Source organism: Microtus pennsylvanicus, chromosome 4 (genome assembly GCF_037038515.1).
Source record: "Microtus pennsylvanicus isolate mMicPen1 chromosome 4, mMicPen1.hap1, whole genome shotgun sequence".
NCBI classification, from domain to species: Eukaryota; Metazoa; Chordata; class Mammalia; order Rodentia; family Cricetidae; genus Microtus; species Microtus pennsylvanicus.
In genome coordinates this window covers 84,836,792-84,855,691 of record NC_134582.1, presented here as the reverse complement: position 1 = coordinate 84,855,691, position 18,900 = coordinate 84,836,792, and the positions used below count along the sequence as shown (strand labels likewise).

Here is an 18,900-nt window from a genome sequence, read left to right as displayed (position 1 = left end):
ACAATTAGACCAGAGCTGTCCCACTCCCAACTGCTGTCCCCTTCCTCAGCACTGATGAGGAAGGATGTACACACACCTTGATTCCCAGGAATAAGGAAGATGCTCAGAGAGACACCCAGTGAAGGTCCTAACAGCTTTTTACAGCCTTCATTTGTCAGAATCATGAAAACCATCCATGGAAAAGGCAAACTGATAAGAACAGCTGCATGTAAAGCCAGCAGTAATGCCAGGGGCCCACAGTGAGGAAAGTGAGGACAGTACTCTGCACACTGCTGTGCTATCAGGTGGGCTTCCACCCACTGTCCAGCCATTGCACCCAAAAGAAAAGAGCACTTGCCATCCACTAAGCACTCCAAAGCCCCATGGTGGAAATGACCCAAATAAGGTCAATCTGACACTGGGCGAGGAAGGTATAATAGACCCCAGGCGATCACCATGCGGCAAGAAGTGTGAACAACCTAAGGCTCTACAATGAGGATCAACCTGACAATGTAAATACCGTGAGCACACCCAAAACAGGCAATATGTGGCTCCATGGGAAACACTAAAAGTGAGCAAGATCAGCCCAGGGTGTCAGCAACTCATGAAGGCCCAGAGAGCAGACACAGGCTTTCTCATTGGTTACATTCACTGCAATGAATAACAGAGCCATATAATTACAATCTGGGTATTTTCAGTAAGTCTTACACACCAACGAACACTGAATTTAACTTTAAAAATGAACACAGGGTAGGAAGTGGAGAGATGGCTCAGGAGTTAAGAACACTTGTTCGTGAGAGGACCTGGGTAAAGTTCCCAGCACCCACATGACAACTAACAACCAACTATAAATACAGTTCCAGAGTATCTGGCACTCTCAGCTGAGCAGTGGTGGTGCACACCTTTAATCCCAGCACTCAGGAGGCAGAGGCAGGTGGATCTCTGTGAGTTCAAGGACAGCCTGGTGTACAGAGCAAGTTCCTGTACAGGCTTCAAAGCTACAGAGAAACTGTCTCAAAATAAAAAAAAAAAATAACCTGGGACAGTGAGATGATTCGGTAAGGCTACCTGTCACCAAACTTGATGACCTGAGTTTGATCCCCAGAACCCACACGACAGAAGGAGACCAGCTCAAGTTATTGTCCTCCTACCTCCACACACATGTATATACATTGTGTACATTATATATACACATATATAAATGTAAAAAGATTTTTTTAAATAAAAAGACTAACCCAACCATAGGGACTGGATATCTAAAGTGTTCCCAGAACACACACTAGGCACACTAGAGCATGGAGCATAGAGCTGCGGACACTCCAGCTCCTGAAGAGGAAAAAGAAAGGGAGCAGAATTGCAGGTGACCAGCGACAGTGCATAGAATGCCTGTGCACTATGTAATTATAGTTTAAAGGTTAATAAAACACCAAGCCAAACAAACTTAAAGTTTGCATCCACTCCACGGAGTTCAATTACCTATGATTAATGAAACAGATGGCATCACAGACAAGATGAAAGATCCCATTTCCATGAATGCACTTTCAACAAAAACCTGATATAAGAACACAGAAACAGCTCGGTGTAGTGGTGCAGGACTTTAATCCCAGCACTCAGGAGGCAGAGACATGAAGATCTCTGAGAGTTTGGGACCAGCCTGGTCAATAAAGCAAATTCTAGGCCAGCCAGAACTAACAGTGACACCCTATTTCAAAAACAGCTCAGAACTGCTGGGTGGTGGTGGTGCACGTCTTTAATTCCAGCACTCAGGCGGCAGAGGCAGGTTAATCTCTGAGTTCAAGGCGAGCCTAATCTACAGAGCATTCCAGAACAGCTCCAAAGCTGCACAGAGAAACCCGGTTCAAAAAACAAAAAAACAGCACAGAACCAGGCATGGGAGGCAGGAATAGAAGGGTTTTAAGTTTGAATTCAACTAATGAGAGACGCCATCTCAAAAAAAAAAAAAAATCAAAAAACAGACTGGACAGGTAATGGTGCCAAAAAATGGACTGCAGGGTTACGGTACACAATGTGCACAAACTCGCCCCATAACAGACGCACAGACAGCTACAAACCATCAGCAGAAAGAACCTCAGATTGAACTACACACAGATCAGGATGCAACATAGAGTTAGAGGGCAGAGCTCCTCCCTAGTCCATCCCAGTACAACCTGGAAGGCCTAAGGCTGGACTCAGGTGGGCAGAAAGTACAGTGGAAGGTGGGACTCTAAACACATCAAGAGCAGATTCTGAGGCATCTTTACTGGCTTTGCTAAATTGAGGTGTTCCTTCCCAACCTTCAGTCACATCAACTCCACCAGTCTTGGGTTGCTACATATGAAGACAACTCAGGCTATAAGCGCAGCTTGTTCCAGCTCTGGTGAAGGTCCAGACCATAAGAGTGGTCCCAAAGAAGAAAAGCAATAATCTTCAGGGTCACTGCACTTTACAGCTTGCCCTGACAGAAGTTGGCTAGCTTCCCACAGGAATACTAGCCCCTTCTAGACCTGAGAAAACAACTTTGACAACACTTGTCTCCAAACAAGTTTCCCCAAGAGAGGCTGAGAGAAAGAACAGAAAGTCTGAGACTTGTGAGGCAGAAGGCACAGAGCCTGACCAACTCCAGCTTGTTTCACAGAATCCTTTGGGGAATAGGAAATGTCTATTCCCAGAGCAGGCACACCTGTGGTGTGGCCTGGATCCTGGGAAGCTTTGACTTGGCTGCAGGAGGGCCAGTTTCAGATGAAGCAAAACAAGCCCCGAGGGTCCTGAGCTTCAGCCTACTTCCCACAGAAAAATCACTTCCCTTTTGACACCTAGCCCTGCCTCCCTAGACAAAAGGTAAAGGGCAACAGCAGGAAGCGAAGGCACCTCCTCACCGGAAGCTGTCCATGCACGGGTGGAGGGGAAAGGAGCTGTGGCATCCCCTAAGCCTGCAGCTCATGCCCAACACACACCACCACGGGGGCTGAGAAGAACCACACTTTGAGTAGTCCTCTGGTCACGGTAGCACAGCAGAGCAGAAAGTACTGGGTGTGACCCCTCACAAGAGTGAGCTACTACTGTGTGTACCACTGTGTGTCTCAACTTTTAAAACGAGAACTAGGGCTGGAGAGATGGCTTGATGCGTGTACTGCTCTTGCAAAGAACCTGAGTTCTGTTCCCAGCACCACATCAGGCAGTTCACAACTGCCTGTAAGTCCAGCTCAGCTCTTCTTGTTACTCTAGGCAACCATGCTCACATACACATACCAAAACATCACGGGGGCGGGGGGGGGCAGAGAGAGAGAGAGAGACAGATAGACAAAGTCAGAGACAGAATTTTTTGAGAAAGGGTTTCTCTGTGTAGCCTTGGCTGTTCTGGAACTCACTCTACAGACTAGGCTGGCCTTGAACTCACAGATCCACCTGCCACTGCCTCCCAAGCACCTAGATTAAAGGTATGTACCTCCACTGTTTGGTCAGATACATATAATTAAAAAATAAAATCTTTTTAAATTTGTATTTATTTAGTTGATGTACATGGGTGCTTTCTCTGTATGTATATCTGTGTACCACATGTATACCTGGCACCCCCAGAGGCCAGAAAAGGGCATCAGAACCTCTGGGACTGGAGTTACAGACAGTTGTGAGCTTCCATGTGGGTGCTAGAAACTAAAACAGGGTCCTCTAGAAGAGCAGGCAGTGCTCTTAATCATGAAGCTTCTCTTCAACACCAATAAATGAACCTTTAAAACAATGAAGGCTAACAGGCATCTGAATAGCAGTCTACCATCAACAGACATCCTCTGGGGTCAATGGCAGCCCTAAAAACAGTCTGGTTTAAAACCGGTTCTCCCTCACACTCACTCCAACAGTGAGCAGCAGGTCTCCTAACAGCCTCTAAGGAAGGCCTTCCAAGATCATATATGAATAAGAACTTTCTGGATAGTTGGAAAGAGCCCTACAACTTCCCTCCTGCATTTCAATCAGGCCATACCTCTGAACCAGGGTGCCAACTGAGGTCCAAAAGGGACATGATACAACTCCTGCCAAGAGCAGCGGCCACTGTCTTACCAGAATGGAGAGTCAGGCAGTTCTATAAAGAAGCACTTAGCCTCAGAGCCTCCTCCATGAAGTGGTCCTGCATGTTGGAGTCCCTTTCAAACCCCCTGCACACTTCTGGAAGCAGCACCGCCCTCCACCTTCCTCCTGGGAACCTGTATGTAAGGAGCTTCTGAGCATAGTTCAGGCCATAGGATTGGCCAGGGTCAGCAGGGAGGGCTAGATCTGCTTAGGCAGTGACGCAAAGTGCAGCAGCAATCCCAAACAGCAGAATGCCCTCTAAGCCCACACTACCCTCAACCAGTGCAGAAACTGAGCCAGGATCATCCCGACAAAACACAGTGAGGCAATAATGCACTATAATGTGAGAAGTTTGTACCTACCCTCAGCAGGTACAGAAATGGAGGGGGATGCCTATCGCAACAGGTTAAAAAACTCAGGAAAGATACAGGTAACAAATGGGTGACAGGTATGAGGAGGACACAGCTGTGTGACAGACCCCACACTCAGTGGCAGGTGGAGATGGGAAGTCCCAGATGATGGAGATGCGGGGTGGGCTGGGTAGGCTGGCCTTGAAAGAAGGGCATCTCCTCTTTCCTACCCTATCACTAAACGTTCACCCTAGTGACTGAGCAGCAGGAGGAGCTCCCAAACTAGGACTCTTCTAGGTCTCTCTTTTCCACCAGGCACGTCCCGGGCTCATGCACATTCCTAGACAGCCCTTGGTATCCACAGGCCAAATCACAATCAATGAATAATGTTGGCAAGTTTCAGATACCTAGCGATTGAATTCCCGCTTAGATCCCTAGGATTAGTTTAAAAGCATCAATACTACTGATGATTTAATCACCCTAGGTGTAGTCTGAGTTTTGGAAAATTTAAGTCCCATGTGATCTATGTGTAGGCAGTTTTGAGCAAACAGACCTGCGAAATCCCATCAAGGGACCACAGAAACATCATGGGAGACTCTACCATACCCCTGCCCCACTCCAGCCAGCTGTTCACCCCAACTCCTACTGTGTGAGAAAGTTCTAAGGAGGCCTGATCAATTCCTTCCACCATTGTTTAATGACTTCCTGAGCAGGCGTGGGCAATGCAGGGCACAAGGGCTCCAGAGACAGCACGGAGCAGGGGTTCATCAGGTGCCTTGCACAAGAGAACCTTACCTCCCATCTCACAGGCAAGCAAACTAGGGCTCGGAAGGCCAGACAGTTCACCTCAGAGCATCACCAGGGGTGTTTTTACTATCAAAACCCACCTCTGTCTTTGCAGCAAAGTCCCTATAAGAAAGAATAAAGGCCGCCTTTAATCCCAGCACTCGGGAGGCAGAGGCAGGTGGATCTCTGTGAGTTCGAGACCAGCCTGGTCTACAGAGCTAGTTCCAGGACAGGCTCCTGAGCCACAGAGAAACCCTGTCTCGAAAAACAAAAACAAAACAAACAAAAAAAAAAGAATAAAGGCTTCCAGGAAGTCAGGAGCAGTGTGGGCACAATAACCACCCACAGAGCTCTGCCTAACCCCACAGTCTAGCAGGCCTCAATCATCTATCACATGGCAGGCGTTCAGGAGGCCCACCAAACCCAGGTCTCTCCAAAAATACATCAGACTGCCCACAGCAAGAAGCTGAGGCGGCCACCAAATGGGAGCCCCATGCTTATGACTGTGAGGATCATTAGGGCCAGAACCCTGGAGGTACCCCAAAACAGCATAGAGCTGCAGTGCTTGTCTCTGGGCCTTGTCTGTGTTGGACCCCCTCCACTCCCCCTGAGGTCTGTGTCAATCCCCAGGGGCCATTCCATTGCCAACTGAGAACCCCAGCTGCCCTGGGCAGCGTCCAAATGTTAAGCTGCTTTTAGAAAAGTGGGGATTCATCCCTGGGCAGAAGGGATTTAGCCAGAATTGGGCACCATTTAGAGAAGATTACACCCTAATTGCCCTAGTGTCAGCAGGCAGCCTCCTGCCAGCTGAGCCCTGGGACTGGCAGAAGTCCCTAGAGACCCTGGCTTCCCTATCTAAGGACACAGAGTCCAGCACTGGGGCCTGGGGACCAGCCGTCATCTTCCACAGCAGCTGGCTCAACACAGGACTTCCATTTGGCGGCTTGTGGTCAGGATAGAGGGAGGGGCCTAGAGGTCCGATGGGCAACTTCCAGCTCACATCTGTTCTGGGCTAGAGGAAGACAACTTAACAGGCAGGCAGAGCAGCCTGGACCAGGCCAGGCTACAGACCACAGGTACATGTAGCAGCAGCTTACTTTTCTTACTGTCTCTGCCCTCACCACATTCCTTCACCTCTCTAGCCTGTTTTAGCAAGAGAAATCAGAGAGGCTCATGGTCAGAAAATGAGAAGAGAATCTCAAGTATAGGCCATCTCCACCCAAACCCTAGAGGGTTTTTCACCACAGGACCAATAACAAGAAAAGAGCCCAAGGAGAGTTGAGAGACATCACAAGCTGTAAAGACAGATGTGCTTAGCTTTCCGTTCTGAAGGTTCTAGATGGTGGTTAACCCTGTGGACAACACTGCAGCACTATAGTACTGTCCCTGGGTGCACATCCAACCCTGGTCCTCTATGGGCAGGTCCCTGCCATGAGGGACTTGCATATCCTGAAGTGATATCATTAGGCTCAGACTAATGCTGGGACTATGTGTCCTGAAAGTTAGACTGCCCACAGCTGTCTGATCTCCCATCCCAGCTTGGAGACTTGGCTTTGTCATGCCTTGGTCTTGTCAAGTCACCCTGGGGAGCCTTCCATTCCTATTCCATTTCTATTCATGCTGTCATATGACCCTCACACACTGTCATCCTGGACATCCTCTTTTGGAGATCACCACGGGCTATGTCATTGTCTCCTTTAGCTTAACTAGCTTGTACCCCATAATACAGCACTGCCGGGAGGCAGGGTCTAATGGGAGATTTAATGGTCACAAGAGGGAGCCTTCATGAATGATGACTGACTTCTTGTGCAGCCACACACACCTGTTTCCCTCTGCTTTCCACCAGAAGTTGAGCAGCGTAAGTCCCTCAGCAGAGGACCAGCAAGTGCAGGTGCCACACTCTTGGACATCTCAGCCTCCAGAACCATATGCTCAAATAGCCCTTTCCTTTAGATATTCTCTTATAGCAATAGAAAGAGGACTAAGATAGAAGTCCAACTATAATAATAAAACCTTGGCTGCAGATGCAGCCATAATACAACCACAGCTGATGTCAGGGGTCATCCTTACAACCCTTCAACAAGAATTTAAAGTATGGGGCTATACGTAGGGTACTTAAAGGAGGGGAGACCCTAAGGAAGGTGCAGACAAGCTCAAGTCACTCCAAGATGACTTCTTGGAGGAGTGGGAGAGAGGCCTCAAACCCTCACTCACCCGTGGCCTATCTGAGAGCAGGGTGGTGTTTCAGATTCCAGCTAAGAGGTGGGGAGAAAGGTAACCCATGGTGAAAACTGAGACACAGTCAGAGGATGAGGAGAAAGGCAGGATGGCCAAGAGCAGCTGTGCAAGAAGGCTCAGGCATGGGACAGGACACCATGTCACAGGAAACCTGGGATGATCTGGTCTGGAGTTCACAGTGCCGCCCAAATAACGAAAGATCCTTATGCAAGCGCACATATAACTGCCCCAATGTAAAGAGGGGCAGATACAGAAGGAGAAGCCAATTGTCTCAGAGTGGCTGGGACCTAGGACTTCAATGAGGATGAGATAAGGAGCCAGGCAAGGGGCAAGGAAGAAGTCCCAGAGGAAGGTGGTGACAGCAGACACCAGCAGGCACTCAAAGATGGGGTTGACGCTGAAATTCTAAGAGAAGCATCTGACTCAAATGCATAGTAATCTGACACCCTTGAGGAGGGACCAGCATCCCCTCCCTTAATGGCTGTCTTGATCAAAATACACATGGCTCAGACAATAGGCTGCTTACAGGAGTGAGGGCCATCCTGGACTGGGCTTAGGCAGAAAGAAAATGACACAGAAACATCTTGTGGACAGATATAGAAGCAAGAGTATGGGGACACGCTAGAAGAGAAATATAACACTCATTGCCTATGAAAAAAACCTATTCATCATCTGAGGGAAATTCTATTAGTTTTTCTCAAGATTAAAAACCAAACAAGACTATCCTTAATTAGCAGTGACCAAGGGTAACCCCACCATTCCAGGGACTGGCAAGCCTCAGTTAGGAAGGCAGGGAAGAGGCTGGCCTTGGTCTTCATTACACAGGTGTTCCTAAAATTCATTACACTGCACATAAAGAAAAACTAGAGGACTAAAGCAGAAGACGGATTGAGACATACCATAAAACAAAAGAAAAATCACACAGTTCAATGGAACAGAACAGGGAATCCAGAAAGAGAGCCACACAAATAGTACTAACTGATGTCTGACAAGGAGCAAAGTCAACTAGCCATGCCAAACCAACTGGTCGCCAGTACTCACACACAGCACCAAACTCTTCATAAAAGTTCATTCAAAAGAGACCAGAGATTCATATGAAAACTATAGAACTATGAAGGTAACTAAAAGAAAAGAATCATCTATACGACCTCGGGTTTGGTTATAAAGTTCGAAACACTAGAAATACTATCCACACACGCCAAGAACAGCATAAAACAGAAAAAAGCCTGTCTATCAAAGATACTACTAAGATAATGAAAAGACCAGTATGGTCTGGGACTTACATTCAAAACAGCTAAGTGCTTGCTATAATATTAAGCTTGGGGTGCCACTCCAGCCCTCTAACACCCCTATATCCAAGAAGTCTGGGATGACTGGAAGCCCCTGGCCTGGCAGTTGCCCTGGCTTGGACTCCAACTCCCAGCGTGCCACACGGTAACCCCTCCCCAGGGAGGGTCAGGACCACTCCCCCCAGGCTATTTAGGCTTGTGCCTGAAAGAATACTTGGTTTTTGGGTTTGTGTGGATCCCCTCTGTCTCTCTCTCCCTTGCCATGCTCTCCCAGCCACCTGAGAGTGCAACATTTATTAAACATGGGCATTTTAATTTGGCTTATCTGGTTTGATTGGATTTCTGTGTGCTGGCAGAGCAGCTCGTCTTAGGAAATATTTCTAACACTTGCTATGGCTACACATATAAGATCACTTACAATTGAAATATAAGAAAGCTAGCAACTGGATTAAAAATGACTAAAACACCAGGAAAGATATCAAATCATACTGATGGCAAAGGAGCATATGAAAAATGCCCTGGGTTCCAACCTCAACATGGCAAAATAATAATGATGAAATAAAAGGGCAAAGAGGCCTGGAGCCATGCATCCTCAGAGAACTGCAAATTTAACAGGAGTCACATTCCACAACACATGTATTAATACAGCCAATATCCAACAACAGCAGGGAAAGCTACCAAGAATGGGGGCAGCAGGAGCTCAGTTACTGCTGATGGAAATACCAAATGGGCAACCAGGCTGGAAGACAGTTTTGCTTTTTACACAGCTAAACAGTTTAAACCTCACTCACATATTTACCCAAATGATTTGAAAACATGTCTGCAGTAGCTTTATTCATGGTTTTAAAAAGTAAAGCAACCAAAATACCCTTCAAAGGGTGAATATTGATCAAACATATGGAAAGATGAAGACAGATGAATCTTACATGGTTCAAATTGTATGACATTCTGATAAAAAGAATGTACAGATGTTAAAAAGATCAGTGATTGGCAGGAACTTGGCAGAGGTGAAAGTGAACTGCAAAGGATATGTTTTTAAGGTAGTAAGTCATACTGTATGACACTGGAAAGATACACACACAATACTAAGAATCTGGTCAAAGCCAGAATACACACACACACACACACACACACATGCGCGCGCACACGCGTGTCTGAGGCAATGTCTCATGTACCAATGAATAAATCCGAATATATGCAAATATTTTTAAAAATTATATTGGGGATCCCAGGATGGAATGCAGAATGGGGCTAAATAATCTAAATTGTAAATGAGAAATATCACGATGGGGTAAGTAACTGTGGGAAAAAGTGAAATCTGTAAAATTAAAGGCAAAAGTTGATGAAGTAGCCTAGTGGGGCACAAATGAACCATCTGGACACAGTGAACTAGGATCAGTATACAGTGTGACAGATGGTGGGTGCCAGGTGTCTCACTGCTGGAGTAGGAGGTCAGATAAGCAGGTGGTGAGAGAATGACCCACGTGCTGACAGATGACGCTGGCTGCAGTCGTATGAGCTCACACTGCAGACGTGTGTACATGACTTAGGAGACACACTGCTTGCTCTGCACTAGCCATACAGTGAGCAGTTAGATCTTTGTTTCTAGTACCTCTCTCATCTAAAGCAACTAGAGATCTGTGGGAGAAATGCTGGTTCCAGGACTACACATAACTTTACAAAGGGCTAGAGAGATGGCTCAGTCGGTAAGGTTCCTGCTGAGTGAGGTCAAAGCAAAGGCACCTGTATAAAAGGCACCAGCACTAGGGAGGCAGAGACAGGAGGATGGTGGGGAGGGCCCTGCTAGTCAGTCAGGAGAGAAAAATCCTGTTCCAAAAACTATGGTGGGGAGCAACTGAAGAAAACATCCAACATGACCTCTGGCCTTTACACATATGTGCACCTGCATACACAAAATGCTTAATAACAAAAAAAAAGTCACAATAGAGTATGTCAGGATCATAGGAGGAAAAGCTAAAGAAATTTTTATCAGTCAAATTAAGTGTTATCACAATCCAGAGAATAAAGTAAAAGGCCAACATATCTTATACACACAAAATAATAAAAGAGTGAGAGCAAAGGAGAAGTCTATGTAAAACTACCCAAACATTCTGCTGACTCCCAAAGAACACTGGAAAAGAGGGACAGGAGCAACTTTAATGCAGAGAAACCTATCAGGAGTAATACATGATTCACTGCCTCAAAATCTCACGTTGGTTTGTTTGTGGTTTTTTGGTCCACATTACCTGGTTTTGACAAGTGCATAAAATCATTTTAATACCCATCCAGTGTCACACAGAATCATTTCACCATCTTGAAAAACAGTCCCTTGAACTTCACTCCCTGCCCACCCGAGTCTCCACCAGGTGATTACTGTCAACAACAGCCATGAAGAAGCAGACATGACATGCTGACGAGACTGTTCTCCTATGAACCCGTAATTCAAACCTACTCAAAAAAAAAAAAACAGTCAAATAACAAATGTCACCAGTGACTTTCTACAAAACATCTGACCAATCTTCCTTAAAACTGTCAAAGTCATCAAAATTAAGGAAAGTCTGACAAACTGTCACACCTTCAAGTAGCCTGAGACTAAACGGTGACCAAACGTAATCTGATATCCCAGATGAGACCCTGGGTTAGAAGTAGGACACCAGGTAAAAGAAAGACAGCCTAGCTGCAGTGCAGGCTTTACAGCAGCTGAGATTGGTTCATCAACTTTAACAAATGTATCACAATGTACTACATGAATGAGAGGGACCAAAACTTTCTGTACTACCTGCAATTTTTCTATAAATCTAGAATGATCCTAAAGTAAATTTGTTTTTGTTTTGTTATTTGAGAGGGTTTCTCTGTGTAGCCCTGGCTGTCCTGGAACTCACTCTGTAGACCAGGCTGGCCTTGAATTCAGAGATAGGCCTGCCTCCACCTCATGAGTGCTGGGATTAAAGGCGTGCGCCACCAGAGCCTAGTCGGTGATTTATTTTTTAATTAATGATAAAAAGGCAGCACACAGTTTGACAGAGCCAATGGTTACCACACAGAAACTCGGACACAGGACACTGGTTTTAACAAGGGATGAGGGCTGGTGTGATGTGGCATCATAGACTGGCAGCTCTGGAGCCTCTGTCAGGTGGTGAGAGCCAGGAAGTGTCCAATCAGATGTGCAAGTGTGTTCTCATATGGCTTAGGTCTCACAGGTGCCCAGAGCTCTGTGTTCACTAGTGTTATTTCAGACAGGTCTGGCCCTGACCTTGCGTCTGGAGATAACTTTGATCTTTTGATCTTCAGGCCTCCACTTCACAAAAGCTGGGACTACAGGTACGCACCATCTCACACCCTGTTTATCTGGCACTGAGGATCAAACCCGGGGACTCAGGCATGCTAGCCAAGCACTCTACCAACTTAGCTGTATCTCTAACTCCTTCTGTGTTTTTCCACAAATGAAATTACATACAGGCAAAGGCAAAATTCCCATTATCCTCATAATTTTCTCCACATGCCAACTACTTTGGAACAAATAACTCTAGAAATCTCAATTGAGCCAAGGTAGAAAAAAATGAAGTGCTGCTCAGACAGACATTTAGGAATTATTAGGTTTCAGGTGTGAAAACCCTGTAGGAAAATACTCCTTATTTTCTCAACAGAGCCACTGCTTCAGAAGTAACAGAGCAAGATGAACTGAGGCAGAGAAGCGAGACTGGGCGCAGCCAGACACTGCATGTGCAGCAGGAGCAGGGATGAGTCGGCCCACTGCATCCTTCACCTTACTTTTGTTTTGCTTAAAACTAACTCTGCAGCCTGGCATGGTGGCACACACCTTTAATCCCAGCAAGAAGGGAGGAAGGGAGGGAGGGAGGGAGGGAGGGAGGGAGGGAGGGAGGGAGGGAGACTGTGACACACGCACCATGGTGCCCCCAGACCAGTGTCTGTCACGCACTCATGGGAGGAGGAACCAGCAAGGAGAAACAGCCACTGCTCCCTCAGCGCTCAGGTTCTATAACAGACCACGGCTCTCTGCTCTATATTCTGAAGCTCCTAAAACACAATTTTAAACCAGTGATTTCTAAATAGTGAAGCAGCCCTCCACACCTGCTCTCTTCAATGCCACTGTCCACTTGAGCAAGGGGACACATGGCTTCAGGGAAGTTGAGGAGCCCTGGCCCTGAGCCTCCACCTCTGTGCACCTCCAGGCTTGGTCTAGAGAGGAAGGAAAGGAGCCACACTACCTTCTGTTTCAAGAGGGGGCTTGAGGAACAGCTTTGAACACTAAACCAGAAGGGGCCTGGAGCCCAAACCTCACCTATCTGAGCTTCCATGATCATGAGTCTCTCTCACATGCTGCCATCACAACAAGGCAGAGAATGCCAAGAAGAAATGAAATCATTCTTTACCCTACATGCAGAACAGCCTGTCAACAAGTCCACATATGGGGGTGGGGGTGGGGGGACTGAATAATGGGAGTGCTGCCCCTATTGGCAAGAATAGTCAAATAAAGACCTAGGTCCCTAAGTAGACCCAACAGGAATGCCACATGAACCTGAGCCAGGGCTCTTGCTGAGGTGACTGCTCAGACCTAATGGAAAGACAGTAACCATCCAAGTGTTCCTAATGCGCCAGACTGTAGTGATAGGCACCATCATTAAGTCACTACGGCCTAGACAAAGGAGTGGCTCATTTAAGGCCATACAGTTCCTGAGAGCCCAGGCAGGGTCACAAAACACCCCTCCAGCATCACAGGACTAGGCACCACAAGTAACTAGCCTCCTCTCTTGCTCAGGCTTCTCTGAGACCTACTGACTCTTCTGAGAGCTGTAGACTACCAGCGCTGGGCCTGGGCCTCCCTTTGGCCCCACCTGCTAAGCCTCAAAGTATGCTTGGCATCTCTGAAGACAGGCCTGCTCCATCACAGCTGTGCCAGCCCTGTGCCCAGTGGAAGGTAGCCAAGGCCACACCTGCACATGCTGGCAGGGGTGGCCTGGAGCAGCCATTCACATGCCTGGGGCAGATTCTCTGCCAGGTACAGGTATCTAATTCCCGTGCCCCTAAGAACAGCAGGCAGGATCTGATGTGGCAGTTAAAGACACTGTTAAAAGTAGAAGAGCCCGCTAGGCAGTGGTGGCACACACCTTTAATCCCAGCACTCGGGAGGCAAAGACAGAAGGATCTCTGTGAGTTCAAGGCCAGCCTAGTCTACAGATCAAGTTCCAGGGCAGGCTCCAAAGTTACAGAGAAACCCTATCTCGAAAAAACAAACAAACAAAAAAGTAGAAGAGTCCTATCAAATTCCTTCATGACCCCCTGCCCAACATTTGGAGTTAGAAAGGCAGGCCCAGGGGCTGGAGAGATGGCTTGGCGGTTAAGAGCACTGACTGCTCTTCCAGAGGACCTGGGTTCAATTCCCAGCACCCACATGGCAGCTCACAACTGTCTGAAAATGCAGTTCCATGAGATCTGACACCTTCACACCAATGTGTATAAAATAAAGTTAAATAAATCATTAAAAAAAATTAAAAATTTATAAAAAAGGGGCTGGAGAGATGGCTCAGCGGTTAAGAGCATTGCCTGCTCTTCCAAAGGTCCTGAGTTCAATTCCCGGCAACCACATGGTGGCTCACAACCATCTGTAATGAGGCCTGAAGGAAGAATACTGTATACATAATAAATAAATATTTTTTTAAAAAATTTATAAGAAAAAAAAAGAAAGGCAGGCCCAGAAGAAGGGAGGTCACCGGAAGAAGCGGGACCACAAGGCCACTGTCCAGATGCCTGTAGTTGCCTCTCTTCAACTGCCTCAAGGATTTGCAGGACTCTCAAGTCAATCGCCTTCACACAAACAGTAGATTTACTGACACCCTACCTGGCCCCACAAAACACATTTGTGGCTCCTGTGCCTGCCCCTAATATCTGTCTGCTCAAGAAATGGATAAAATGACAGTGTGAGGAAGTCAAGGAACAGGGGAGCGCCTTACTCATTTAAAATGCAATCAGGACTTTCCCGGCTCTGGAAGCAAACACTTCAGGAGGCTGGGCCTCATTTTGGTAGGGCACCAATCTATACACCTTGAAGTGCATCATTCGTCACTCCTGCCTCAAGTGGGCAAGCCCAGAGTCAAAGGACCTGCCAGAAAGTGTCTAAGCTTGAGAGGAGAATGGGACTTCCAAGAAGAAGGGAGAAGAAGCAGGGTGGTCCCACAAACTGGTAAGGCTTGACGTACAGGACTACCCTTAGAGGTGGCAAAGGGAGACATTCGAGCAAAGACAAACAGACACACGGAGAACCTACATGTACCACAGTGAGGAGTTCGGGCCTGAATGAGGTGGAGCTAGGCTGACAAAGCATTTACTGGGTGCCAGGTACTGTGCCCAGCCTGGCGCTGGATTCCACCCACATGGGCATGATGATGCATAGAACTTAGCACCGCCAGAAGTGACAAGGGACAGCAGTGAGGGTGTGTCCAGGCCTGTTCTTGGGCCAAGCCCAGTGGAGCAGAAACTGCTTCTGGAGCTCTCATGACAGAGATGGGGAACCTGAACTCAGCCATTCACCTACAGTGACTACCCTCGCTGCCACTCCAACATACCTGTATACCCACAGCTACAGCTAAGGGCACAGCGGGCTGTTTCACGGCCACTCAGGACCATGAATACCAGGGGCTGGACAATTCTCTATCCTACCATGATGAATAAGGAAAGAAGGCACAACATGACTTGGGACAGATGTGACGCTTACTGATTCATACGCACACACACACACACACACCAAGCAGCAAAATGGACCATGGAACATCCACTCTACTTTCTGCCTCGGTCAACACCCAGGCCATGGCTGTCAGCAGGACCTAACCATTCACCCAAAAATAAAGACAGCAGGGCCAACACTGAGTCGGCTCACCTACCATAAGCCTCTCCTTAGCTCTGGTCATAAATCCTTTCACCAGGGTCAGCCAGCTTCCTCACCTCGAAGACTTTCATCATCGTTAAATGCAGGCAACAAGTACAAGCAACAGGTACAAGCAACTCAACCATGGCATGACTTGTTAGTAACTAAACCTACCACAGCTAGAGGAACAAGCAATTAAAATGGTTCACCTCTCTATGGGAGAAAACTTCCCCCACTGTCTCCTTAAATCTTTTTTTTTTTTTTTTTTTTTTGGATTTTCGAGACAGGGTTTCTCCGTAGCTTTTTTGGTTCCTGTCCTGGAACTAGCTCTTGTAGACCAGGCTGGCCTCGAACTCACAGAGATCCGCCTGCCTCTGCCTCCCGAGTGCTGGGATTAAAGGCATGCACCACCACCGCCCTGCTCCTTAAATCTTTTTTTTTAATATTTATTTATTTATTATATTATGTGTATAGCATTCCTTCCATGTGTGCCTGCAAGCCAGAAGGGGGCGCCAGGTCTCATTTTAGATGGCTGTAAGCCACCATGTGGTTGTTGGGAATTGAACTCAGGACCTCTGGAAGAGCAGTCAGTGCTCTTAACCTCTGAGCCATCTCTCCAGCCCTTAAATCTTGATTTGTTTTTTAAATAGTAGTTAGTATCTTCAAATACAATACTGACCAAAATTAAGGAGTTTGACAAGGGCCTGCTCTGGCATGGGTGTGAGGAACAGACACAATGTTGACAGGAGGCAAATTGGCACAAACTTCTTGCTAACGCCCTCTAAAGCTGAGGCACTCTTCTAGACTCTACTAGGAACTTCTGGAAGAAACCTTATGCCACCTCACGAAAGGGAGAGGAGCAGTCTGCCCAAGCCTATATAGCCCAGGTGGGGATGAGCCAAAGGGTGGCATTACGCTAAACAGATACCTGAAGATCACTAGAGTACAGATCACACCCCCTTCCTCATCTCCTAAAGGCTTTCTTTCCCTCAGATAAAGCTGTATGCATGTCACGGTTCTTCACTGACTGTGCAAGGAGCTGACAGATGGAAGTCACCGAGGTGGGGACCGGATAGGCCACCAACAGCCTGTTTTCACAGCAAATACTACTGAAGGAAAGCTGTTCATTCAGAAGAGGATAGTGGGCTCCCAGGAAGGGCATTCCACCAGAAGTGGGAAGGCAACCCAGGCATCTGCGCAAAGGGAGTGGCACTATAATTAACAGTTGCTACCTGCCTGGAGGTCCACGAAGGGGGAGGGGAGCCCCAGACAGAAGACCAGATGTGGGATGAGAGCACACCCACTCCATGTTTCCACAGTGCCATCCTTCATCTGTCACACTCGACCCCAAGGGAAGGGCGCCAGTTCTATTACTCTTGTCAGTCCACTGCCTGTAGAGCCTGGACTAGGAAAGTTACTGAAGTTCTCTGACAGACGGTGGATTCGAAGTTCTGTGTGAGGACCCAATTCCTGCCCACCCAAAGAAGCAGTCGCTTCCGGTACTCACCCAGCCCTGCTCTACCCAGATCTTAAAGACTCCCCAGAAGAGTAAGAGAAGCTCTGTAGCTCTGGAGTTCAGGGCTATCCAAGGCTGGCTGGGAGCAGAAGTACCAGAGGAGACGAGCCTGTGACCAATATTCAAGGCCAGAACTGAGTCTGATAGGGAAAGAAGCGGTTCAGATAAACCAACAAGCTACCTGCTTGACCCAATGCCAGCCCTTTCCTAATACTGAATACTAAGAGCAATACTTCTGGGTTGGGAAAACTGCACCTCTATTTTGCAGAGGTGGAAGCTAAGACTTAGGGAGAGCTTGTGCCCATGGCCTCATCATAAGCAGCAGGGAATGGTTGGTCCAAACTCAAGTGCATCCTTCTCCCAAAAAGCATTTCTCCAGTCTTCAGAACAAGTCAAGAGGATGGGAGACACTAACACTTAAATCATCCCTTAATAAAGCCTCCTCAGGTCCCTCTGACACCCTTTCCCAAGCCCTTGGCCGGCTTGGGGGGTCTAATCTGTCTCCCCACAGTGGGATGACACAAAGCATGTTTCCTACAGAAGGAGCACAGAGCACGGTGCCAGGCAGTACCCAAGAGGCAGAGCAAGCCTGGAAGTGGTCGATGAAAGCCGTGTATCCCAGCGGTGGGAGCACCATTAATGAGATGAGAAAAATAGCTGAGCCAGCGCTAAGTCACAGATGGGATGGATACCTGGAAATCCAGCCTGTCAAGGGCCACAGGCAACCAGGAGCCACGACTCACTCAGCCCTGTATCCGTCCCTTCACAGCCGCAGGCAGTCAAGAAAGTAGATGAAATGTAGAGGGGAAGTGATTTGCTTGAAGGTGACAAACAGTGGCCAATCAGACCCAGGCCCAGGCTCAGCCTTTCCCAGAGGGTCAACCTTGCATCGATAGCCTCAGCTGTAAGCACATCATCTGCACGCCCCCCACCTACACAGACACACCCAAGGCAACAACGACCACGGCAGAACGTCAGACGTTAACGAAAGGGCCACCAAGGCCTGCAGAGAAAACTAGCGGGTGCGTGGGGCTGCAGGGAGTCTGGACCCCTCAGTCGGGCATTGACAGCCGGAGGAGGCCGAGCTCGTTCACTCTCCCCCCCCCTCCCCACTGCCCTGGGCCGCAACTCTGGGTTCCCTGCCCCACCCCTGGTACCTCCCACTGCTGGGCAGGGTGACCTTAGCGCCCCAGGCGGGGGTCGCAGCCGGCCACTTACTTCTTTGAGCTGCTCCATCTCGCTGCGGATGGCCTCATAATCCACCTCGAGCTCCTCGAACTGCAGCTTGAGCTGGTGCTTCTCCTCGAGTACTGCCAGCCCATACTCGGCCGCCTGGATCTTCTCACGCGTGGTCTCGGCCAGTTCGTGGGACAGCCGCTTCACCTCGGCGCGCAGCCACTCGGGCTGTGCCTCCATCACGAGATGTGCGTACTCCTCCTCCTCCGACGGCGCGGACATGGTGGCCGCGCGCCGAGGCCGGCTCCCACCTTGGCTCCCACAAGCCGGGCCCTCTCAGCTGCCGCCGCCGCCGCCCAGCCCCGACGGCCGCCCGCGCCGCCGCACTGCTCCTCCCTGACGCGCGGGGAACACTGGGGGCTGCAGTCCCACTGCGCATGGACTACACAACCCGTAGTCCCTTACACCGCCTGCTCTGCGGCTGTGATTGGTCTAAATATCAAGGGGGCGGGGTTCTAGCAAGATGCAAGCCTACGTCTCTTTAGCATTGTGGGAGACGTAGTCCTGCTTCGCCCTCACGCCTTGGCCCGTTGTGCGCCGCGCCCGGTTGGCTCCAGTCGG

At 48.4% G+C, this 18,900-nt stretch overlaps 1 protein-coding gene across 2 annotated transcripts in view; it reads right to left on the bottom strand.

The window, feature by feature from the left end:
* The window catches only part of Bicd2 (BICD cargo adaptor 2), a 47,379-nt gene extending 28,709 nt beyond the window's left edge, over nucleotides 1-18,670 (bottom strand). For both annotated transcript variants that reach the window (XM_075969710.1, XM_075969709.1), the window contains exon 1: nucleotides 18,322-18,670. In XM_075969710.1, coding sequence (XP_075825825.1) covers nucleotides 18,322-18,561 — 240 coding nt within the window. In that variant the 5' untranslated portion in view covers nucleotides 18,562-18,670. The remainder of the gene's footprint in view (nucleotides 1-18,321) is intronic.
* Between the last annotated feature and the right edge of the window lie 230 nt (nucleotides 18,671-18,900).